Genomic DNA, 27093 nt, shown 5'->3' with positions numbered 1-27093 from the left:
CTGGTACAGTATGTAAAACTTTACCTTTGCTTGGACATTTTGTTTGTTCCTTTGAGATTTCTTTATGTCCCATTGCTAAGTAATAGGATGCCTGCCAAGGAAATACCAGTTGCCCCATCTCTTGTAGAGATAATACTGGTAAGGACAATTCAGAAATACCTAGACTCCGTATTGGACATACTCTTAAAATTTCACAGAGCAAAGGACTTATCCATTTTATTCTAAAGCTCATTGGCCCTACCTACCGTGTTGTTGTTTTTTTTTATAATACAAATACATTCTGTATCGAACTTTTGTTGTAAAATGCACAGATAGTAGAGATGCAAAGAAAGAAGGAAAGAGCAGTTTGACCAATGATTTTTTAGTTCTCATTTTTTTAATTTTAATTTTATATAGAACACAAGCAGGGGAGAGGGGCAGAGGCAGAGAGAGAGAGAGAATCCCAAGCAGGCTCCATGCCCAATGCAGTGCCTAGTGTGAGGCTCAAGTCCACGACCCGGGGATCATGACCTGAGCCAAAATCAAGAGTCAGCCACTCAACTGACTGAATCACCCAGGTGTCCCGGTTGTTAGCATTTTAAAAATTCACTACCACTGTGCCCTTGAGATAGTTTCTGCATGCCACTCAGCAAACAATTATTGTATGTCAGTAACAATAAGAATGGCTGAATTTGTTGTGTACCTGTTATATATGTCTGGCACTGTATTATATTTTTTACATCAAATATCTACACAACAAATTTGACAAGGTAGATGTTTGGTAGGTAGTACCAGAATTTTTTAAAAACTGAAATAAAATACAACAGAGTAGAAAATATCAGAGCACATCACATCTATTGAGGATTAGGTATGCCTTTCATGAAATTTACTTTCAATTGTACATTTATGTATGTGCTTACTAAGTTGGCATACGCTTGAATTTCATAATACAATGAGTCCATAGAACTGGGCTGTGTCAACCTATTGATAATGACAACCTTCGGATATTTCAGTAACCAATAATACAGGCTTGAGCATACCAGAAGACTATCTTAGGTGGAATTTTGCCTTCTGCTGACCTATGATGCATCACATTTGTCAAGCAGAGAACCATGCACTGGTTACCAGTCCCAGAGGAGGAATCTAAACACTTCTGCCCATTGCATCTTGGTATCAGAGTCGCCAAAGAAAACACAAGCACTGGATGGAACAATGCTTTACTTACATAGAAATGAGATAGGGCAAGATTATCTTTAATGGTGGGTTTGGTCCACCATCACCAATGGGTCTCTCCCAGTGGTCAGTGCAGGACAGTTTTCGCATGCCCCTCTTGTGTCACAGTACAAAGAACCCTGTTCCCTCTCTGCAGAGGACCGCTATAACAGGTTTGCCGTATGATGCACACACGTTAAGCTGAGACAAAAGAGCACTCACTGAGTCTGGAAGAGGGAAAGATATTCCCAGCACAGTGTGATACACAGGCTGTGTGGGCTCTTTATCTCTTGCCAAGGAACTTTTCATCCTTCTGTGGTTAAGTGGGGGTTAACATATGAGACTGCCTTTCCCCACAAGGTCTATGGTCTATAGTAGTGTTACTTTAATTTCCTTGTTATCAAAAATTTCAGTAAAAAGGAATTAACTATTTTTTAGCTCTGTGATACTAAGTACTATTTAAAGTATTTTCCATTAAGAGCTAAACCTAATTGTTTAGAATATGTGTTCTTCAATATGCTATTTTGTACTTTTTTTAAATTAAGTGATGTAGTTTTACAAGATTATTCTTAGACCTCATATATGTATACAGTTTTCATCTTGGGGAGAATCCGGCTCTTAAAATCCAGTGTTTTGGGAACTGGGGAAACAGTAATCCACAGTGAGGACACATTATAGGTCTCTTCAGTTTCTTAATGAAAGAAGTTTCTTCACATTCAGAAGCAATTCTTCTCGTCTTCAAAATTATAAAAAGAAACAATAAGAAAAAACTGGTCTCAGAGGGAATTCTCATAAGTTTAAGGATCCTCTTAATGTTTGCTTGTCTTTCTTTTCTTTAGTAATCATTAAAATAAAATCTTATTAAAGAGCACTGTAATGGGCATGGCTTTAATACATATTGCAGAATATAAGACAAAAAATTGGTTATAGGTAGAGGAGAAAATTGCTTGTTCTCATCATTAAATGAGTATTGTGTCCCTGTCAGCTTCAAACTTACCCCTTGTGAAATACAGAGAATAGCAAGTTATTCTTTTTTTTAAATTTTTTAATGCTTATTTTTGAGAGAGAGAGAGAGAGAGAGAGAGAGAATGAACGTGAGTGGGGGAGGGGCAGAGAGAGAGGGAGACACAGAAGCCAAAGCAGGCTCCAGGCTCTGAGCTGTCAGCACAGCCCAACAAGGGACTCAAACTCACGAACGCGAGATCATGACCTGAGTTGAAATCACACACTTAACCCACGGAGCCACCCAGGTGCCCTGCAAGTCATTCTTAATGCTGTGTAGCTGTCCTTGAAGTATTATCAATAAATAGAAATTGTTATGAAAAATGCCATCTTTGTTTTATATCTAAAAAGCTCACAATTAGTTTTTTAATTCCAGACAGTTGTTTCATGGCAGAGTGAGTAATTTTGACGTCATTTTTCCGTTAAACTCCCCAATTTAATTTCAGTAATTAAAACCAGAATATGTATATAAATAATGTTTATATGTATTAGTCATTTAGTTTTTTTTTTTAATTAATTTTATAAATCCATCCATTCTCAAGAAGGCTATCAATGGCTGTTCAATTTTTCAGGGCTTTTTTCCAGACTTCAGACTTCAGCTCCAAAAGTAAAAGCTCTTTCCACATCACAGTCCTTGCATCAAGTGGCAGGTCCTGTGTGGAACCTGGGTCGACTCAATCATGTAGCAATTGCAGTGCCAGACTTGGAAAAAGCCAAGGCATTTTATGAGAATGTTCTGGGGGCCCAGGTAAGTGAGGTGGTCCCTGTTCCTGAGCATGGTGTATCTGTTGTTTTTGTCAACCTGGGAAATACCAAGATGGAACTGCTTCATCCACTGGGAAATGACAGCCCAATTGCAGGTTTTCTGCAGAGAAACAAGGCTGGAGGAATGCATCATGTCTGCATTGAGGTATTTCATTTTAATGTTTGGTGTTTCCAATTTCTCTTACAAAGTGTCTTTTACTTTTTAAGACCATGTATTGTCACTGTCATCAGAAACTGGTAGTAAGTTATTTAAAGGGAATGGTAATTCTGGTCTAACTCAAAGGTAGATCTATCAGTATATTCTCTTGCCCTATAGAAAATTATAAATAATAATAATAACATCTTTTATTGAAGTCTGGATTTAATGGCCACAATAAAGGCCACCAAAGCTGCCAAAACAGATTTACATCTTTGCTGTAGTGTTTATTGATTATACATGACCTTCCATATAATAGGAATACAGCTGCTTTCACTATCACAAGGTGATTAGAAGAAGCAGGTGAAAAGACTTTATACAGTAAGAATTTCTGTATATATGCTAAATATTCTTATGATTATTTTCTATCCTTAAAATTCTAATACCTTGTTCCTTATTACAAAAGCAGTACATTTTCAATTACTGACCGTGATTTTTAAGACCTTTCAATCGCATCTGCTTACAATTCCCAAGGAAAACTTGAAATGTTAGATAAGAATATTCTCATTAGAGAGCCTGTATCTGTAGATATTCATGTTCAGATAACTGCCTTTTGTAATATCGTCAATACTAATTATGCTTCGGTTTAAATTATTTTGATAGGACAATTCTTTTGATAAAAAAGAAAGGCATAATTAATAAGTAGGCCTCATTCCTAATGTAGAAAACAAAGGGGTTGACTGTAGAGGGAACTCAAAGGTTTATTCAGTTCATATTACAAACATATTTGAGAACCTACAATGTGTACTGTACTGAGAGTGGGATTTAGCGAAGAAGAAATGGACTGTGCTCACAGTGAGGAGGGGCAGCTGTTTAAACAAGCAATTATAGTATCCTTTGATAAGGAGAATTAACATACATGTCTTCTCAGTAACACAAATGAGGGAAAGGTTGATTGTCCCTGGCAGGTGGAAGAGGTGAGAACACACCACAGGGCATGAGTTATAATGAATGTGAAGGAATTCCCGAGGTCCACAGAGGAGGAAGTATTCCAGGCAGAGGGAATAGCATATGGAAAGGAATAGAGTTACTGTAACAACTGGCATTGAATCCTTTGGCTGTGTACAAAGTACTCGATGTGTATTATTTTCTTTAATTTTCATCGCTATTCTATGAGCTACTCTACTCACCTTCCTCAGGTGAGGAAACAGAGACTTGAGCAGTTAACTTTTTTATTTTTTATTTTTTTAAATGAAAACATTTTTTAAATGTTTTTTTTTGAGAGAGAGAGAGAGAGCGAGCAAGCACAAGTGGGGGGAGGGGCAGAGAGAGAGGGAGACACAGAATCTGAAGCAGGCTCCAAGCTCTGAGCTGTCAGCACAGAGCCCAGCGCGGGGCTCAAACCCACCAACCATGAGATCATGACCTGAGCTGAAGTCAGACACTTAACTGACTGAGCCACCCAGGCACCCCTGAGCAGTTAACTTACCATAGACAAGTTAGTAGTAAGTGGCAAGGCTGAGGTTCAAACCCAGATTTGTTCTGATTCCAGGATCTGCACTGTTGGCCATGGTGCCAGATTGCCTTCATTGTATTGGTTGAGTTTAAAATTTGAGGTAAGGGAGCCATAAGATGGTATTATTTATTGTTAATATTTAACCTTTACCCCCTTTTTTAGGAGTTTAATTTTGGCTGCTGGTCTTTATTTTAGTAGACTTGAGGGTTTGTTTAAGACCTCTCCAGGATGAGGGGCGCCTGGGTGGCTCAGTCGGTTAAGTGTCCGACTTCGGCTCGGGTCGTGATCACACAGTCAGTGAGTTTGAGCCCCACGTTGGGCTCTGTGCTGACAGCTCAGAGCCTGGAGCCTGCTTCGGATTCTCTGTCTCTGTCTCTCTCTGCTCCTCCCCCACTCATGCGTGCGCTCTCTCTCTCTCACTCTTTCTCAAAAATAAATAAAGCATGAAAAAAATTAAAAGAAAAAGACCTCTCCAGGATGAGAGGCAGGATCATAAACCTTTGAATTCACTCTTCCCTCTCCCACACTACAGTGTCTGTGTCCAACATCAGAGAGCCCATGTCTTCAAAGGAAGCTGCTATGTGAGTTAGTTCAGTTTAAGTAAGAATAGTGGAAGTTCAGTAATGTAACGGCAAATTCAAAAATACAGATTAAAAGGGGGAAATAAAAATGTATAGCAGTATAAAATGAAGGTGTGTAATAGGAGAAGGTGTGAAAAGTTAGTTTTTGCTACGTTAGCATGACACCCCTCCCCCTGCCATTGCTCTCTGTTCTTTGTAAAAATCAAAGTGGCTTAACTAGATCGATCGATCGATCAATAGATAGATAGGAAATAGGTAGATAGGTAAGTAGATAGAATGATTTCATTTTTTCTGTTCTCAGTCTAAAATCTAAGTGTCCTAGAGGCGAGTCCTGTAAGGAAAGGATCTGGAAATTACACATATCACTCCTGTTCATGTCCCGTTGGCCCAAGCTTAGTCACATGGTATGGTTGGCTGCAAGTGCAGTCTGAGTCAAGCAGTTATGTGCCCTGCTAAAACTTGGGCTGTTGCTATAATTAAAAGGAGGAAAAGGTGGGGCACCTGGGTGGCTCAGTCAGTTAAGCATCGGACTTCGGCTCAGGTCTGATCTCACTGTTTGTGAGCTCGAGCCCCATGTCAAGTTCTATATTGACAGCTCAGAGCCTAGAGCCCGCTTCAAATTCTGTGTCTCCCTCTCTCTCTGCCCCTTCCCTACTCGCACTCTGTGTGTGTGTCTCTCTCTCAAAAATAAGTAAACATTAAAAAATTTTTTTAAAAAGGAGCAAGAGGAGAATGCATATTGGAGACCACCAATCTATGCTGCACTTGGTAATTTTATTTTATTTTAAATTTTTTTTTAACATTTATTTATTTTTGAGACAGGGAGAGGCAGAGCATGAACAGGGGAGGGTCAGAGAGAGGGAGACACAGAATATGAATATGAAGCAGGCTCCAGGTTCCGAGCTGTCAGCACAGAGCCCGACACGGGGCTAGAACTCACAGACCGCAAGATCATGGCCTGAGCTGAAGTTGGCCGCCTAACCAACTGAGCCACCCAGGCGCCCCTGCACTTGGTAATTTAAAAAAAAATGGTATTGCCGAGATAGCATGACCCTTTTCCCGAATGAAGATATGCTATAGGATGTTAACATTAGAGCGTTAGTGTTACCTGCTGCAGCAGTATGTGAGATCAAGTTGTCATCACATGCAGGGGTTTGATTCCCTGACTCACCAAATGGAACAAAATTCCCTGCCTATACTTGAACAGGACACACTTTTGCTGAATAAAGCCACTGAGATTTCAGGGTAAATTATTTTAGCACAGTGTAACCTAGTCTATTCTGGCTAATATAACTTGGGTCTGAAATTGCCTTCTACTAAAAGTACAAAAAGGGATAGAATTGGTCAGAAAATACTTCCTTGGTCATTAGAGTTACCGTTGCCATTGATGCGCATTATCCCACAACTTTGGGGTGGCAAACAGCAACTATTTGATTTTGGTTAGGATTTTGTGGGTTAGGAGTTTGGGGGAAGGCTCTGCCTGGCAGTTCTAACTTGGGCTCTCTCACGTGCTTGCAGTCAAATACTGGCTGGGGCTGCAGTCATATGAAGGCTCAACTGGGCTGGGCATCCCACATGCCTCACTTGAGGTGGTGGTTGATTCCAGCCAGCAGCTGGTTGCTCAGCCCAGCTTTCCGGTAGGAGCACCTGCATGTAACCTATTCATCTTCACCTGCTGACAGTAGTTTAAGGATAGTCGGACTTCTTTTTGTTTAAGGTTTATTTATTTTTGAGAGAGGGAGAGCATGACTGCAGGAGGGGCAGAGAGAGAGGGAGACAGGATCTAAAGCAGGCTCTGTGCTGACAGCAGAGAGCCTGATGCAGGACTCAAACTCACGAACCGTGTGATTATTACCTGAGTCCAAATAGGATGCTTAACCAACTGAGCCACCCAGGCACCCTGGGATCGTTGGACTTCTTACTGCACAGTTGGTTTCCCCCAGAGTGAGTGTCCCTGGAGAGCCAGGCAGGACCATATGTCCATTTCTGTCCTAGTCTCAAAAGGCCCACAGCAGTCTTGGTCATAAACAAACTTTTCAGGCAGATCAACTATGTGGGAAGAGGACAAAGACCCTATCTCTTGATGGGAGGAGCAGCAAAGAGTCCATGGACAAGTTTTAAAAGTGTATAGCCATCAATATACTAATGTCCTCTAAACAAAAGGACAATGTGGAAAACTTTTAAATGCTGTAGAATGATTTTATGTTCAACTAGCCAGAGGTGGGAACCAACAACATTCTCATATGCATGAGGAAGTGACCTATTTAGCCTTTGTAAATGTAAAGAGACTTGAGCTTGGTGCTTGATAAGGTAGAAGATGATAAATATCACATAAACAAAAACCAGAGACTTCAGCTTTTCCTGTTTTGGGAATAGAGAGCATTCAGAAATGTGTCTTCTGAAAATGCTTGTAATCTTCTATTTTATGGCCCATAGCCATTTATTTCTTAACGCCATTCCTTCTTTTAAAATGTTAAATCTACCCCTTCAGAGAAGTGACTTTCTTTGTAATTATCACAAGGATGCTTTATGTTCTTTTTCACTGAGACCTCACATAAAACCTCTGGTTTAGCAGGTTGTCTCTTATGGGTGTGCATCATAGCTCTTAGTTGACTTAACAGAGACTTTATTTTTTCATTTTTATTTTTTAAATATAATTTATTGTCAAGATGGCTAACATACAGTGTATACAGTGTGCTCTTGGTTTTGGGGGTAGATTCCCGTGAGACTTAACAGATTTTAGACAAAAATGTACTTTTTCTCATATGTAGATTAGTATCTCACCCACTACCAACATTTTTCTGGCAAAGTTGGCTTTTGGTTTCCATTTTTTCTTGTAAGGTTTGCCCATATTTCTTACACTTGTGTGGTTTGTCTTTCACTAGAGGAAGTTTGGAAGTCTTCTCTTGCTTATGTGTGGACCAGGTAGCCAGCTGTTTCCTGGCACAACTTGTATTGATGGTGCCCATGTGCACTTCCTGCCTTCTGCAGGCCCCTCCCTGAGGAGATGGTTCTGGTATTGAGGAGAATAGGCTGTGCTTTCACTAAAGAACTTCACTAAAGAACTTGCCCAGATAGCAAGATGTATCACGGTGCAAGCCTTTCTTGTTCAGCAAATTTGTATTAAGGTTTCAAAATGTTTTTTAATGCTTCCATGCTAGTTGGTTAAACAGCTCCTGCTCTAAACCTCCTGAGTAACATCCCTCTTCCAGAAGGACCCTTCCCTGAGACCCCTACACTACACACACACACACACACACACACACACACACGCACGCACACACACACACAAACACGCATGCACAGACACACACGCACAATTCATCTCCTAAAGGGTTAACACGTTCAGCAGGGGTCTTCCAGTACTCCGATCCTCAGTGAGGTCCCCCCATTCTATTTGGTTGGTGTCTTTGTCTATATTATATTGCTGGTTGTTGAGTATTTTCGGTTTCACTCTGATCTTCACTGTATTAGCTGCTGGGGACGCGTAGCTGAGTGGCCCACTTGCTTCATGTGTTCACAACATGCCCTGCATTTTCCACAGAGGATTAGTGGTGACTGACCAAAATGCAGCTTATAAGAAATAAAACAAGGACAGTAGTAATAGTGCAAATTAGAACAAAAAGGAAATGTAAGGCAAGATAAAACTAAAGTTAAGATTAGTGCACCTATTTGCTTTGCCAAATAATGCTTTGTAGTGGCCAAAATGAACAGTATTCAAAATAATTATGGCTTCTTCTCCCTTCCTTCCCTTCCTGTACAATTCAATCTTGAAAACGTTAGGTAGGGCACTCCCTTGTTTGGGGGGAGAGCCGAAGTAGCCCAAATCAGGGTGTGTTGTGGCCAGAGTAGGGTAAATAGAGCATCTTTAGGTGGGAGATGACTGCCATGGGAAAGCCAGAGACCAAGTAGGATGCCCATGCCTGGGGAGGTCCAGCTCAGGGTGCAGTATTTGAGCAGAGTGGGGTGGGGGTCGTACCTGCAGGGAGGCAGCTCAGCTTCAGGTGTCAGAGTGAGAAGGTCATCAGCATGGAAGGCTAACCTAGTGTAGGCCTGTGGAGGGTGACATTCATGGGGGTGGGGGGCGCGTCATGGAGTGTAAGAGCCTGCATAGGGTGAAGGAGGCATTAACACCGTGTGTGTGTGTGTGTGTGTGTGTGTGTGCGCGCGCGTGCGTGTAGGGGGTACCCAGCATGGGGAATCAGGGCCTGGCTCCTGTGAGGAGTGCATCAGTACAGGGGGAAATGGTGACTCAGTGTGGGGAGCTGAAGCCAAGTGGGATAGTGCATGTTGTCACATGGGGTGGCCTGATATGGGGAGCAAGGGCCTGACCAGGGTGAGGTAGACATCCACATGGGGTGGCAGCAGATATAGGGAGTCAGAGCTCAAACAAGGAGTGAAGGGTATGCATACATCAGGACAGTTCTGTGCAGGAAGTTGGGGCCCAGACATGGTGAGGAGGGCTTAAAGTAGGAGTGCCTGAACCCAAGTGGGTCAGGAGGCTTCCACATGGGGCCTGGTAACATGGCGTGGTGACTGGGAGCTCAGGGGGAGTGGGAGGTGCAGCCAGGTGAGGAGTCGGGACACACCTGTGGTGAAGAGTACATTGCTGAGGGAGGTACAGCAGCAGGGATAGGGGCTGATTTCTTAGAGGGTTTAATGAAATAAGTAAGTACAGTGAAAATCATGGGAGTCAGGTTTCCCAGTCAAGAAATGGCATTACAAGCACAGAAAGGATATTGGATTTCATCTGGAGATAATCCTCACTGCACCAGACTGATGGGGAAAAGCACATGATAAAAATGTTATTTAAAAAATAAGACAGGATTAGGGTGCCTGAGTGGCTCAGTTGGTTAAGAATCCAACTTCAGTTCAAGTCATGCTTACACGGTTCATGAGTTCGAGCCCCACATCAGGCTCTGTGCTGGCAGCTCAGAGCCTGGAGCCTGCTTTAGATTCTGTGTCTCCCTCTCTCTGTACCCCTCCCCTGATCATGCTCTGTCTTTCTCTTAAAATAAATAAACATTAAAAAATTTTGGGGGGGCGGTGCCTAGGTGGCTCAGTTGGTTAAGTGCCTGACTTCGGCTCAGGTTATGATCTTACAGTTTAATGTTTAATAAACATTAAAAAAATTTTTTTTAAATTTTTTTAAATAAGGGGCACCTGGGTGGCTTAGTCAGTTAAGTGTCTGACTCTTTTTATTTTTTCATTTTTTTTAATGTTTATTTATTTTTGAGAGAGAGAGACAGAGCAGGAGCAGGGGAGGGGTAGAGAGAGAGGGAGTCACAGAATCTAAAGCAGGCTCCAGGCCTTGAGCTGTCAGCACAGAGCCTGACATGGGGCTTGAACTCATGAACCACAAGATCATGACCTGAGCTGAAGTCGGTCACTTAACCAACTGAGCCACCCAGGAGCCCCAGTGTCTGACTCTTAATTTCAGCTCAGGTCATGATCCTCATGGTTTGTGAGATCGAGCACTGACCTTATTAAGGGCCTTATTAAGGGCCTTATTAAGGGCCTGCTTGTGATTCTCTCCCTCTCTCTCTGTTCGTCTCCTGTGGGCTTTCTCTCTCTCTCTCTCTCTCTCTCTCTCTCTCTCTCTCTCTTTCTCTCTCTCTCTCTCTCAATAAACATTAAAAAAAAAAAAATAAGATACAGGGGTGCCTGGTTGACTCAGTTGGTTAAGTGTCTGAATTTGGCTCAGGTCATGATCTCGCCGTTCCCCAGACCCATGTCAAGCTCTATGCTGACAGCTCAGAGCCTGGAGCCTGTTTCAGATTCTGTGTCTCCCTCTCTCTCTCTCTGCCTCTCCCCTGCTTGTGCTCTGTCTCTCTCTCAAAAATAAATAAACATTTAAAAAAATAATAAAAAAAAGATACAGCATAAAGAAATGTAGCAGTTTTATTTTCTGAGTGGTCCCATAATGGATGACTTATTTTTTTATTTGTTTGTTTTTATAGATCTTTTGCCATTGAGCATATATTATTTACGAAAGAAAAATTGTAAGGCTAGTAAGACAACTTATTTTTTGCATGCTGAGGAGTGTCTGTTCTTCAACCAAGAAGGCAGAAAATTCTGTTTTTTAAAAATTTCCATTCTCTTTTTGGCTTTATGATAAGCCCTAGGGAATAGCTAAGCTCCACCAGTGAATTGTATGTCGCCAGTTCCCAGATGTGGGAGTTTCATTTAAAGATAACATTTCCAGAGACCAAACAAAAAAAGGGGGCGGTGTGATGAGGTTTTAAACTTTCTGTGTTATTAAGTAAGGAAAAAAATTTAACTTCCAACTACAGCTAAAATCATTTTGTAAAACTAAGAGCAATATATTACCAAGAAAAAATAAAGAAGGAAAAGGAGAGATCCTCTTGAAATAAGGGAGTCCTATCAATTAAACAAATGTGAAAGCTGAGGTGACATATGCGCTTCTGAAATAATTCTCAAGAATACACACAGGAACCCTCTGAACTCCATGCGAAGTGAGAACATTGTGAAGTTTGCATAATTTAGTTAGTTAGTTTTTAATTTGGGGGGAAAAGACAGTTGAAACAAATATTTTATCCAGGCTTTTAATTTTAACTGTCATGGTTTGAAGATTAAATTTCATTCATTGTTGATATCATTTAGCATCATAATTTTATATAAAATAAAAAGCCTATATTTTTGAAATTAGTCAAAACATGCATCCTTGAAAGTAGCACATTACTCCGTGCATTACTCAAAGTAGAATTACAAAGGACTGTAAAAGGAAAAATTTGTAGATGGCTTATTATTGACTGTCATTTTTATTACTTAGGGGGAAAGACTTAATTTCCCAATTCAAGTTGCTTTGCATTTATTATAACCTTAAAGTAGATAATGCATCTACTTTCAATTCAGAAAATTAAAACATTTTCATTTCATTCTTTTTGTAACTGCCAAGCAAAACATTAGGAGTACTTCTAAAGAATTGTAAAGTTTATAGCAACACTGTAGCAGAAGGATAAATGTGATAGAGGTCTTTAAAATCAAAATCAGTAATAGAAACAGTAACAGAAATAGAAATTGATGCTAGTGCAATGTTAATTTGGCATTTTTTCAAAACATAAATCTAACTTATTAAATCTTTTATATATATATATATACATATATATGTATATATGTATATATATATATACATATATACATATATATGTATATATATATACACATATATATACACACACACACACACTGTCAATTTGGTTTCCATACAACACCCAGTGCTCATCCCAACAGGTGCCCTCCTCAGTGCCCATCACCCACTTTCCCCTCTCCCCCACCCCCCATCAACCCTCAATTTGTTCCCAGTATTTGAGAGTCTCTTATGGTTTGCCTCCTTCCCTCTCTGTAACTTTTTTCCCCCCTTCCCCTCCCCCCTGGTCTTCTGTTCAGTTTCTTAGGATCCACATAGGAGTGAAAACATACAGTATCTGTCTTTCTCTGCCTGACTTATTTCACTTAGCATAATACTCTCCAGTTCCATCCATGTTGCTACAAATGGCCAGATTTCATTCTCTCTCATTGCCAAGTAGTATTCCATTATATATGTAAACCACATCTTTTTTATTTATTCATTGGTTGATGGACATTAACTTATTAAATCTTAGACGTATTTATTGGATTAAGGGATATTGAAGAAGCAGTATACTAAAAACTGAGATGCAATATCAGAATTGTAGATATTTGTACTTGGGTAGAATGTTCTTTAATGAAAATATCCATGATCATATTTAGCGTAGAAGTTATCAAAAGGACACTGAAAAAAGTCATGATTCTGTTATGAAATATTTCAAACATACAAGAAGTAGAAAAAAAAATGTAATGTACTCCCATATTCCCATCACCCAGATTTAACAGTTTGCAATATCTTGGCACATTTGCTTTATTATTTTTTTCCTTAAACTAAAAGTCCTTCACAACATGTCATTTCACCTTTATGTAGTTTGTGTCTCTAAAAAATTAACCATGATGACATTATCATATTGATCAAAATTAAAAATAAATCTTTTGTCACCATCATAAATAATAGTCCATAAATCAGAAATTTCAGATTAATTCACAAATGTCTCTAGAGTTGACTTGTTCTAATCAAGACTTAAACAGTGTCCATTTATTACAAATGATTGTTAATCACTTTAGGTCCTTTTTTAAAAAAAATTATTAACATCTTACTAGTATAGTACATTTGTCATGATTAATGAACCAAATTGATAACATTATTATTACCTAAAATCTATGCTTAGATTTTCTTAGTTTTTACCCAGTGTCCTTTTTCTGTTCTGGGATCCCATCCAGGATCTCACAGTACATTTAATTATCATCTCTCCTCATGCTCCTCTTGCCTGTGACAGTTTCTCAGAGTTTCCTTGTTTTTGATGACCTTGATATTTTTGAGGATTACCAGTTACTTTGTAGAGTCCCTCAACTCTCATGAGATTTTTTTCTCATGATTAGATAGACTTGGGTTATTGATTTTTGGGAGGAAGACCACAGAGGTAAAATGTCATTCTCATCACATCACATCAAGGGTATATATTATCAACATGACTTACTACTGTTGATACTGCCCTTCATCCCCTACCTGAGGCAATGTCATCATGTTTCTCTACTGTAAAGTTACTCCCCCCCCATTCTCCATAATATAAACTTTGGGATGAAGTTACTATGTGAGGCCAGTGCTGAAGGCATGGAGAATTATGCTCCATCTTTTTGATAATTCCATAAATTACTTGAAATTTTTGTGAATGGAAGATTTGTCTGTTCTTCCCCATTTATTTACTCAATTATTCATTATTCAGCAATTTACTTAGTGATTCAGACATTTATTTGCATCAGTGAGGATGTATAGGTATTTATACTTCGGATTATAATCCAAAACTACTTTGTTTTGGTGCTCAAACTGTTCCAGCTTATCAGAGGGGCACTTTGGGTTGGCTCCTGTGTCTCTGATATACCCCGTCTTTTTTGTTTGTTTTCCTCCCACACCTGCTTACTTTCTGGTACTATAAGATGTTCCAGACTCATCATCTGTATTCCCTGCCCTAGCCTAGAACCAGACATTTCTCCAAGGAGCCCTGGTTCATTTTACTAGAGAATGGTATTAGAAACCAAGATCTGAGCTCTGTATGTGCTTGTTGCTACTAGAGTGTCACTGTTTCTTGGCCTTTTGAGCTAACAGCAAGGGTATATATGTGTATATATACCTATATCTACAGATATTTCTCTATATAACCAGATAGAACTTACAAGATTTATATATAGCATACTCATGAACTCATGAGTTTATACTGATGTTTCCAACTCTAACCCATTACTACATGGATCACTGTAGCCTTCTTTGTTCATAACTGCCCATTCCAACAGTGAGAAACTTGGCTCCCACCATCTGCTATCCATTTATTTAATTTTTCAATTTCAGTATGGATATATAATGGCTGTATTTGTTTCCTAGGGATGCTATAATAAATCACCATAAACTTGGTGGCTTAAAACCGCAGAAATTTATCTTCTTAGAAAGTTCTAGAGCCTAGAGTCCAAAATCAATAGGAAGAAATATGGAAGAAGAAAAAGAACAAAACAGTGTAGATCATAAGAGAGAGATGTAGAACATGGTCAAAGGTTTTATCAGAGTATAGTTGGAATCCCGGAAAAAGAGGAGAAGAAAACATAAGTAATAATTGAAGAAATAGTCTACAAGTGCATTACCAATCTGAAGTAAGACATCAACCGACAAATTCAGGAAGCTCAGCAACCCCAAGTAGGGCAAATTCAAAAAACAGTACCTAAGCACACTATGATCAAGCTGAAAGCCAAAATGAAGAGAAAAATCTTAAAAGCAATCAGAGGGGAAAAAAAAGACAACAGAAATGATGAAATAACATAATATGTAATGACATTTTTTTAACATACAAAACTCCCTGCCAATGTAGAATTCTAATTGTAGCTGAGTTAACAGAGGCCAGGTTTATCCCTTTGCCTCAAACAAACAAAAAATCTGACATTAGACAGCACAACTCATTGATTCATGAAAGAAGGGAAACAAGATGAGCCCTGCAGTTTTCCAGCTTACTGGCTGGAGAGAGTTTCCAGGCTGCAGTATAGGAAGGGGGAATCCAAGTGAAGGTTAGCAGTTTCCCTGAGTTGAGGAGCTAGAAGTTGAAGTCTGGGAAGGCCATGGGGATTGAGTTTGCAGTATAAAGTACAGGAAGAGAGAGCTCCAGAGAGAGTTTTCCAGAGATCTGCAGTACTTCTCAAGTCTTCATCTGAGTATTGAACAGTGCATGTGAGGAAGCTACCTGAGCCTGGGAGTAGAACCCTTTGAAAGCATCAGAATAATCCTTATGCCAGTTGGGCCAGTTTGTGTTCTTACCCACCGTAGTGGAAGTTCTTGTAATTTACGGGATGTTAGGTAGAGTATTTAGAAGGGTTTTGCCTTATCAGTGAGGAAAATCAGTCCTAGATTCAAGGCTGCTCTGGTCCTTCAGTAAGTGAATGGGTAAATAAGTTGGTACATCCAAACAGTGGATTATTTTCAACACTGAAAAAAAGTAAGCTATCAAGCCATGAAAAGTCATGGAGGAATCTTAAGTACATATTACTAGTGAAAGAAACCAGTCTGAGAAGGCTACGTACTGTGTGTGACATTCTGGAAAAGGCAAAACTGGAGACAGTAAAAAGATCAGCGGTTCAAAGCGCGGGTCGGGGGGAGAGGAGAGAAAGGATGAATAAGCAGAGCACAGAGGATTTTTAGGGCAGTGAAAGTACCTTGTGTGATACTGCATTGATGGGTACATGTCATACATTTGTCCAAACCTGTAGAATGTACAATACCAAAAGTGACCCTATGGTGAACTGCACTTTGGGTGATAATGCTGTCAGTATAGGTTCATCAGTTGTAACAAATGTACCACTCTGGTGGGGTGTTGTGTTGATAATGATGGGAGCTATGCATGCATGTGGTCAGGGGTTATATGAATAGGAAATCTCTGTACCTTTGCTCACTTTCATGAACGTAAAACTGCTTTTAAAAAGATACTTTAAGACAAAACAAAAACGCTGTCATTCTAGAATTCTGAACTTGATGAAAATATCCTTCAACAATGAAAGTGAAATGGAAACATCTTAAACGAAAATGAGAGGATTCCTGTCCAGTAGACCTGCGCTATAAGAAATACTAAGGAAGTATTCAGGATGTATATTTAGTATTCATCCCTTCAGGATGAAGGGAAATAATACCAGATGAAAATTCAGATCTTTACAAGGATCGAAGAGTACTAGACATGGTAAATTTGTAGGTTAAAATAACAACTTTTTTTCTTACCTTAAATTATCTAAGAGACAATTGACTTGAAGTTTTTTAAATGTAGAGTTTATAACAGAATAAATAAGTGTAAAGGACGGGAATTGGGCAAATGGAAGTATCCTGTTGTAAGTTTCATATATGTGCATTGGTGGACTAATAAGATTAAAATATGAATTGTAAACTCTAGAACAATCATTAAGAAAATTAAACAAGGGAAAACTAAAATATAACATAAAATAAAAAGTACAAAAATACATGTTTTTTTTCCAAGTTTTATTTAAATTACAGTTAACATACAGTGTAATCTTACTTTCAGGTGTAGAATTTAGTGATGTAGCACTTAGAACACCCAGTGCTCATCACAAGGGCCCTCCTAATCCCCATCACCTATTTAACCCATCCCCCTCCCCCTCCCCTCTGGTAGCCATCAGTTTGTTTTCTGTAGTTATGAATTTGTTTCTTGGGGTCGCCTGGGTGGCTCATTCCATTGAGTGACTGACTCTTGATTTCTGCTTAGGTCATGATCCCAGGGTTGTGGGATTGAGCCTGGCGTCTGGCTCCGTACTGAATGTGGCACCTGTTTAAGATTCTTTCTCCCTCTGCCCCTCTCCCCCACATGCTCGCGCTCTCTCTCTCTCTCTCTCTCTCTCTCTGTCTCAAATAAAAATTTTTAAAAAATGGGGGGGACGGCACTTGGATGGCTCAGTTGATTGAGCGTCTGACTTTGGCTCAGGTCATGATCTCACACGGTTCATGATTTCTAGCCCCGCGCTGGGCTGTCTGCTGTCAATGAAGAGCCCGCTTCAGATCCTCTGCCCCCCTCTCTCTCTGCACTTCCCCCACTCATGCTCTCTTTGTCAAAAAATAAATAAACATTAAAAAAAAATTTTTGTAAGAGTCTGTTTCTTGGTTTTCCTCCCCCCGCCAAAATGCATGTTCAACCAATAGAAGTCAAGAAAGAAAGAATGAAGTATTAATGAGACAAAAAAATAAGATGGTAAACAAATTCAACTGTATGAATGTTAATTAAATGTAAATGGATTAAACATTAATTAAAATGCAAAGTTTATATATCTGGATTTTTAAAAACCCCATACATTTAAAAAAATCTATACACCTGCAGATGAAATTAAGAAAACCGTTCCATTTATAATAGCATCAAAAGAGGAAAATACTTAGGAATCAATTGAACAAGGGAACTGCAGAAATTGTACTGGAGCCTGTTTCAGATTCTGTGTCTGCCTCTCTCTCTACCCCTCCCCCACTCACTGTCTCTTTCTTCTTCAAAAATAAATAAACATTAAAAATTTTTTTTAATCTTAAAGAAAATTTGTCATGCATCAGATGACTATTGTTAGGCAACATTCTCTAAATTGATACATGGAGTTAATGTAAGCCCTATCAGATTCTGGCTGGCATTTTTGCAGAAATGAACAAACTAATCTTAAAATTCACATGGAAACGCAAGGGATCCCAAATAGCCAAAACAATCTTGAAAGAGAAGAACAAAGTTGGAGGATTCACACTTGCTGATTTCAAAACTTTATACAATGCTATAGTAATCAAAATGGTGTGGTACAAGGGTAAGGATAGGCATACAGATCAATAGAATAGAACTGAGAGACATAAATCCTCATATTTACAGTAAGTTTTCAACAAAGGTACAAAGACCATCCAATGGGGAAAGACCAGTCTTTTCAACAGATGGCATTTAGGACAGCTGGATAGCCACATGGTCACACCATATGTTTGATAAGATTTAAAGATTTATAAGATTCTTTTGATGGTGGGGACACAATCATTGACACTCTGGTAGATGAAAGGCAAAACTGTTCTTTAGAGCTCCAAATGACAACGCTGCCATGTAGGCCACATGGGATTGCACCCGGGACAGAGTAACAGCAAGCTGCAGTTGTAGGGGGCAGCTTAATGAAGCAAATGTGTTGGGGTTAGCTTTCATAGGCTCCCTTCAGCCTGGTTAATTTGAATAATTCTGTAGGCTCTGGGGCATATGGACTGTACCTGGTTGTTTGGTACTGTCTCTGGAGCAATTAAAGTGGCCACATAATGGCCCTAGAGTGTGAGAGCCTGATAAGGGAGATGGTTGAGAGGTGGCCTTTTATCAGTTGCTCAAGAACTGACCAGCCTCTAGCCAGGGACTCAGAACTGGGTCAAGACAGCATTTCAAAAAAGCTTAAAGCTATATTACACCATATATACAACTTAACTCCAAATGGGTCAAAGACCTAAATGTAAAAGCTAAAACTATAAAGGTCTCAGAAAAAAAAAATAGGCATAAGTTTTCATGACCTTAGCTCGGCAATGGTTTCTTAGATACAACACCAAAAACATAACCAATAACATTGGCTTCATCAAAATTAAAACGTTTTGTGTAAAGACAATTCACAGAATGGGAGAGAAAATTTGCAAAGCACATATCTGATAAGGGACTTATATCCAGACTTATATTCAAAGAACTTACGACTTGTCTTTATCCTTAATCTTTTGTCTGTTTGATAGATATATCAGATACTGAGAGCTGTGGATGTTTGTTTACTTTTTATTTTTCAAGGTAGTATCATTAGGTACACGCAGAGTTGATATTGTTTTGTCATCTTGGTGGATTGTTCATTTTATTTATAAGTTTTATCTGTCTTTATTTAGTGTATTTCACTTTAAATTTTGTTTTAGCTGATACTAATATTGTATCAACTTTCTTTTGGTTAATATTTGCCTGGTATATCTTTTTTCCATCCTTTTACTCATCTTTTATGGTTTTGTGTAGCTAAGTCTCTTCTAGGGAGCGTATAATTGCAGTTTTTTATTGTTGGGTGCATATACCTCTTTCAGTAAACATATTTTTTAAGTTTTATATTCATTCTGACAATCTCATAATTCATTTAATTTTATAATTCATTTAATCTGTTTTCCATATTGGAACTTATTTTCTACTGCATCATATAGTATTTTCTTTTTACCTTTTTTTGGTTTTTGTTATTTTTCCCTTCTGCCTTTCTTTGGATTGACTAGCTTTTTTTCTTTTTTACATTCCTTCTGCTATTTTATGTAAAAAAATTTTTTAATGTTTATTTATTTAATGTTTATTTTAATGTTTATTTATTTAAAATTTTTTAATGTTTATTTATTTGACAGAGAGACTGAGCATGAGTGGGAGAGGAGCAGAGACAGAGGGAGACACAGAATCCAAAGCAGTTTCCAGGCTCTGAGCTGTCAGCACAGAGCCGGACATGGGGCTTGAACTCATGGACTGTGAGATCATGGCCTGAGCCGAAGTCAGATGCTTAACCAACTGAGCCACCTAAGCACCCTTTCTCTTTTTTGATTTAGCTCAGTTTTGGTAGAGTATGTCAATCTGTTCTCTTAATTTTGTTTTAATTTTTCTTAAATATCTCCACCAGTTCCTGCCATGTGCTTATATCTTCAAATGTCAATGGAATCTTGCCCATAAACTCAATCACCAAGCTCTCTTGTGTTCTATTGGCAATTTAGCATCTAACCATTGAAAAGGGTCTAGGTTTCTCTTCTAGCCTAAATGTTTATTAGTAGGGGAATGATTAGGTAACCTTTTTATTTTTATAAAGTAGTTATTTTTTTTTTAAGTTTATTTATTCCCATTGGGGCGCCTGGGTGGCTCAGTTGGTTAAGCATTTGACTTCAGCTCAGGTCATGATCTCACAGTTCGTTAGTTCAAGTCCTGCATCAGGCTTTCTGCTGTCAGTGCAGAGCTTGCTTCAGATCCTGTCTCTCTCTCTCTCTCTCTCTCTCTCTCTCTCTCTGCCTCTGCTCACTCTCTCAAAGTAAATAAATAAACTTTAAAAATTTAAAAAAAAATCTATATTTTGAAAGAGACAGAGTGTGAGTGGGGGAGGGGTGGAGAGAGAGGATCCCAAGCAGGCTCCACACTCTCAGCCCAGAGCCAGATGCGGGGCTCAAACTCACAAACGGTGAGATCATGACCTGAGCTGAAATCAAGAGTTGGACACTTAACCAACTGAGCCAGTCTAAGGAGGATGACTTTCCAAAATAGAGGAGAATCATTCTTTCATGAAGTATATAGAAACACATTTGCTCCTTTCTTAGCCTGCCAGTATATATGAAGAAAATAGAAATGATTGAGAAGAGAGTTATACAACTATAAATGTTTGGATTTTTCAGAATGGGGAAAAACATTTTGGTGGCAATTTAATAGTCATTTTCATATGTATGAAGTTTTATTTTTATTTATTTAATGTTTATTTTTAAGAGAGAGAGAGAGTGTGTGCAGGAGAGGGGCAGAGAGAGAGGGAGACACAGAATCCGAAGTGGGCTCCAGGCTCTGAGCTGTTAGCACAAAGCCAGACGTGGGGCTAGAACCCATAAGCCGTGAGATCATGACCTGGGCTGAAGTCAGACATTTAACCGACTGAGCCACCCAGGCACCCCATGTATACCAAGTTTTAATCTCAAAAGTCATAACCTGGTGGTTTTTCAGGTGGGAGGTTTGGGGATCCAGGGAAGCACTCCTACCTTTTGAGTACCTACCACAATAGGTAACACAATTAGGTAACCATTGTTACCATAAACTGTGCCATAAACTCTTATCTGTTACCATTTTAATCTCTTGCCCATTTATATGGTAGGCCTCTTCTCTCTATTAAGAACCCAGGGCTCTTAAGAAAAAACAATATGTGCAGTATCACCAAGAGTACTTCTAGAAGAAAATATTATAAATTATACATTTTTTAGGTTACAAGGAGAAATGGTTAATAATGGTGAAAATTCTTAAGCATTGTGGTTGCTCACCTATGGAAATCTAGCAACTTCTTTTACTTTTCTGGAAGCATTAAGCTGAAATTTTTTGGAAGTTTAAGGATGATTCTGCCTAAAGCTACTGGAGGAGATATTTTCTTCTTCAAAGTCTTGAGATACTTAAGATGCTATAATTTGGTATTTTTGTGATCTTAAATGTGTTCTTATTTATTTCCTTTTCTCAAGGTGGATGATATAAATGCAGCTGTGATGGATTTGAAAGAGAAGAAGATTCGTATTCTAAGTGAAGATCCCAAAATAGGAGCACATGGAAAACCAGTGATTTTTCTCCATCCTAAAGACTGTGGTGGTGTTCTTGTGGAATTGGAGCAAGCTTGATTTATATTTGCAAGAAACTTAAAAAATTGCCATCAACATATACTGAAAAACCCCATCAAATTATACTCCAGCATTGAATTCTTCACTCCTTCTATCAATGAAAAGTTCAAAATTAAAAGCCAAATTAAAGAGATTTTTTAAATTATATATACACATATATTTGACATATTTGTTAATTTGGGTTTTTTCTGATTTGGAGGAATCCTTGGTTATTAAATACTTAGGGACTATTATTAAAATCATATTCATAGAAATAAATTTTTCCTGTCCAAAATGGGGTAACTGATTACAATATGTTACTGTGTGACTGTGTGTGTGCACGCGTGTGTGCGTGTACATGCACATGTGTGTGAGGTGGGATGGAGTTATGAAATGATGCCTGACAGTTGCATAGCTACATATTTGGGACAAAGTGCTTTCTGAGGATGTTATGGAGAGTTTTTTAAATTTAATTTAATTTAATTTTTTTTAAGTTTGTTTAATGATTTATTTTTGAGAGAGAAAGAGAACATCAGAGGAGGAGGGGCAGAGAGAGAGGGAGACAGAATCCGAAGCAGGCTCCAGGCTCCCAGCTATCGGCACAGAGCCAGATGCAGGGCTTGAACTCACAGACCACAAGATCATGACCTGAGCCAAGGTTGGATGCTTAACTAACTGAGCCACTCAGGCGCCCCAGGGAAAGTTTTTTAGAGCAAACTTTTAAACTTACAGAATTTTGACAAAATTTGTGCTCCTCTGGAATAATTCATGTTCACAGGTTCCATATGGGCAGGTATTTTGGGTGCTAGTGATAGGTATATGAATAAGTTTTGCAGAAAACTTCATGCATGATCTAGTGAGTGCATAGGTAGCTGATTTTTTTTTTTTCTAATCAGTAGGCCTGCAGAGGGCAGTGAATTTGTAGGGTTATCTATCACTTCAGGTGATGGAATACCCCACGTCCTAGAGGAAAATATAAAATAAATAGAAACCCATTGCCAAGAAACTTATGGTCCAGTTGGGAAAACTACTTCATGAAGTAAATGTAAATATGCACAAAGCAATATGAAGGAGTTGAAAAGAAAAGGAAAGGGAAAGGAATATCAATCTCAGAGGATGAACTTAGGGGTATATCAGATTGTAATATAGTAGAAGTATCAAGATGAATTTCAAGAATCTTGGATGGATGGATAAAATGCATAATGTATGGGAAAGTGGTTAATGTCTCAGATTCATGGATGATTGGATGTTGAGTAAATGAGTAGTGGGGTACACACTGAACTTGTTATAAAAGACAAGTACACATCTAGTTATACTTGTCACTTAAAAGTTAAAAGCAAAAATAGCATCTGATGTGGTTCTCAATGTATGTAGAGGTAATACTCAAGACAACTGTAACATAAGGGAGGGGGAAGGATAATGGAACCTAAATGGTGATTAAGTATCTACATTCCACTTGAAGAGGTAACTTGATACTAGTAGACTGTGATAAACTGTGTATGTATATTATAATCCCTAGAGTAACCACTGAAAATACTATACAGAGTTAACACTAAAATATGTAGACAAATAAAAATGGAATAGTAGATAATGTATTAAAATATTATAAATATTTTATATGTAAAATATAAAAACATACAAGTATGTATAAATATAAAAATAATATAAAAAATTCCCTTGAATTTCTCTTCAAGCCCACTTGAAGACAGATAAGGGGAAACGGAAAAAAAACAGAAAACAATAAAATGACCTACATCCTAATGCATCAATGATTACATTAAATGTAAATGGTCGAAACACAACAATTTAGAGATATTCAGTGAATGGTTAAAAAACAAGCCCCAGCCACATGCTATGTACAAGAAATTCACTTCAGTTTCTCCTGGATGGCTCAATTTGTTGAGCATTTAACTGTTGATTTTGGCTCAGGTCATGATCCAGGGTGTGCAATTGAGCCCTGCATCAAGTTCCACACTGAACATGGAGCCTGCTTAAGATTCTCTCTCTCCCTATCTCCCATTCATTTGCTCTCTCTCCCACTCTAAAAATAAAAGTAAAAAATAAACTCACTTCAAATATAATGGTATTAGTAGATAAAAGAATGAAAAAATATATATATACTTTGCAAACACTAAAGAAAACTAGGGTGGTTGTAGGCTTTAGAACTAAAGAAAATTGGCAGGAACAAAGAGGTACATTGCATATGATAAAAGTACCAGGTCATGAAAAAACATAACAATATATGTACGTTCACCAAACAACAGAGCTACAAAATAGTACAAAGTGAGAATTGACAGAACTGAAAGAAAAATAGGTCAATTCACAGTTAAAATTGGGGACTTAACCACCTCTTTTGGCATTGTATAGAACTGCTAAACAAAAGTCAACAACTATACAGAAGAATTGAACAGTACCATTAACTAATACAGGATACACATTTTTTCCAAAATGTATGGGGACCTTCACCAAGATAGACCATATCTTAGGTCATAACGCAAGCATTAACATATTTTTAAAAGGTAAAGCCATAAAAAAATGCCTTGTGGTCATAACTGAATTAAACTAGAAACCACAAATAATAGGAAAAGTCTCCAGAATCTTGTAAATTACACAGCAAACTTCTACATAATGTGTCAAAGATGAAAGAAATCTCAGGGAAATAAAAAACACTTAAACTAAATGAAAATCCATAATCTTTTAAATAAAATTAACTTTGTGAATTTAATTCATCAATTAATAATACAATTCTGTTTTCATAAGCAGAATAAAATTTGGTAGCAATATATACACAATAGTATGTGTTATAGTGTTGATAGCCTCTTAGCATCCATTCATTTTCTCCCTAATAAAATTCTGACTTTGTTAGGTATCGATACTTATTCATGCTCCCTCCCTACCTTCCCCCCCACAACACACACACATAAACCTCAGGTAAAGTCTCACATTTGGCCTTAAATTCCATCTACCTTGCCAATGATGGGTTCATAACATGTAATCTATATTTCTATTTTCAATGGTATTTTAAAAGTGTTCATTATTGAATAACAAGTTGAGTTCATTTTATCAGTGGTTTTTTTTAATTAAAATAAAACTTTTCACTGAAAAATTATTTCTAAAAAATAAAAATAATTATCTAGTACATCTACATAATTATTTTAAAAGCTTGATGTGGCTTTATGAACATTAAAAAACAAGCAAAATAATTATTCTTGTTACTCATATACTTTAATAAATACCTTAGTCATATGTATCTGTAATACCTCATTACATTTTTTCAAAAAAATTTTTCTATTATGATAATATTTTAAAATACAAAATGCTTATATTTTCATCAAAATTATAATTGAGAATTTATATATTGGAAATTATTGATATGTCCAATTATTCTGTGTGGAACATATATGTTTTTTTCTTTTAAATAAGCTTAATTTTTTAGAGCAGTTTTAGGTTCACAGCAGTATTGAACAGAAAGCACAGAGTACTCATATAACCCCTTCCCCATAAATGCACAGCCTCCCCCAGTATCAACTTCTACATAAGAATGGTACATTTGTTAAAATTAACCTAGATTAACACATCATTATCAGTCAAAGCTCATAGGTTACCTTGGGCTTCACTCTTGGTGTTAAACCTTATATGAGTTTTGATAAATGTATAACAACATGTATCCACCATTATGGTATTATACAGATTAGTTTCACTGCCCTAAAACACCTCTGCTCTCTATTCATCCCACCCTCCCATCTTTCTCTTGGCAACCACCGGATATTTTTAGCATCTACATAGTTTTGCATTTTTCAGAATGTCCTATAATTGGAATCATACAGTATTCAGTCTTTTTTTATTGTCTTTTTTATTTGACTGCTCATTTCTTTTCAGTGCTGAATAATATTCCATCATCTAGATATAATACAGTGTATTTATCCATTCATCTAGTGAAGGACATCTTGGGTGCTTCCACATTTTGGCAGTTATGAATAAAGCTGCAATAAACATCTATGTTTTGGTGTGGACGTATTTTTCAGCTTATTTGAGTAAATACAACGAACGTAAATACAGGATCTTACAGTAAGAGTACACTTACTTGAGTTGCCTGGGTGTCTCAGTCAGTTAAGCATATGACTCGATTTCAGATCAGGTCATGATCTCACAGTTGTGAGATTGAGCCCCACATCAGGCTCCACACTGGTCATGGAGCCTGCTTAAAATTCTCCCTCTCTTTCTGCTCCCCACCAAAAAAGAGGATGTTTGCTTTTAAGAAACACCAAAATGTCTTCTAAAGTAGCTGTACCATTCTAAATTCCCATCAGGAATGAAGGAGAGTTCCTATCCTTGCCAGCGTTTGTTGTTGCCAATGTTCTGGATTTTGGCTATTCTAATAGATATGTCATGACATCTTGTTTTAATTTCCATTGCCCTGAGAACATATAATGTGGAATACCTTTTAATATGCTTATTTCTCTTTTAGATATTCTTTTATTTTTAATGTTTATTTATATACTTTTGAGTGAAAGAGAGAGAGCACAAGCAGGGGAGGGACAGAGAGAAAGGAGACACAGAATCTGAAGCAGGCTCCAGGTTCTGAGCCATCAGCACAGAGCCTGATGTGGCACTCAAACCCATGAACTGCCAGATCATGACCTGAGCTGAAGTTGGATAGTCAACCAACTGAGGCACCCAGGCATCCCTATCTTTCCATTTATTCACATTTTCTTTAATTTCTATTATCTATTCTGTTTCATTAATTTGTTTATTCTTTTACCAATACCACACTGCTTGAGTACTACAGGTTTACAGTACATATTAAAATCAGGTAATATCAGTCTCTGATTTTGTTCTTCAATATTGAGTTCTCTGTACTTACTCTTTTGTCATATAAACTTTAGAATATCTTTGTTGACTTCTACAAAATAACCTGCTTGAATTTTGATTGGCATTGTATTTAATCTGTAGATCAAGTTGGGAAGAATTGACATGGTGACAATACTGAGTTTCCCAACCATGAATATGGACTATCTCTCCATTTATTTAAGTCATCTTTAATTTCTTTCATCAGAGCTTTATGGTTCCTTCATATAGATCTTGTACATTTTGCTAGATTTTTACCAAAGTATTTCATTTTTTGTGAAGTGCTAATGGAAATGATAGTGTGTTTTTAATTTCAAATTCCACTTTTTCATTGTTGCTATATAGTAAGGCAATTGATTTTTGCATATTAACCTTGTATCTTGCAACCTTGCTGTAATTACTTAGTATTTCCTGGAGGGATTCTTTGATTTTCTATTTGGATGATGACATCATCTGTGAACAAAGAGTTTTATTTCGTCCTTCTCAATCTGTATACATTTCTTTTTCTTGTCTAATTGCATTAGCTAGAATTTCCAATACAATATTGAAAAGGAGTGGTGAGAGAGGACATTTTTGCCATGTGCCTGATCTTAGCAGGAAAGCTTCA

The 27093-nt window shown here is 37.9% G+C and overlaps 1 protein-coding gene across 1 annotated transcript in view; it reads left to right on the top strand.

Moving 5' to 3' along the window:
* MCEE (methylmalonyl-CoA epimerase) overlaps positions 1-21936 on the top strand; it is a 28724-nt gene extending 6788 nt beyond the window's left edge. The window contains exons 2-3 of the mRNA XM_053223652.1: positions 2766-3103; positions 21507-21936. Of these exons, the coding sequence (XP_053079627.1) occupies positions 2766-3103; positions 21507-21659 (491 nt within the window). The 3' untranslated portion in view covers positions 21660-21936. The remainder of the gene's footprint in view (positions 1-2765; positions 3104-21506) is intronic.
* Positions 21937-27093: the final 5157 nt, after the last annotated feature.

Source organism: Acinonyx jubatus, chromosome B3 (assembly GCF_027475565.1).
Source record: "Acinonyx jubatus isolate Ajub_Pintada_27869175 chromosome B3, VMU_Ajub_asm_v1.0, whole genome shotgun sequence".
In the NCBI taxonomy this organism is placed as follows: Eukaryota; Metazoa; Chordata; class Mammalia; order Carnivora; family Felidae; genus Acinonyx; species Acinonyx jubatus.
Note: the sequence above shows the minus strand (reverse complement) of the source record. Positions and strands in the feature narration are given on the sequence as shown.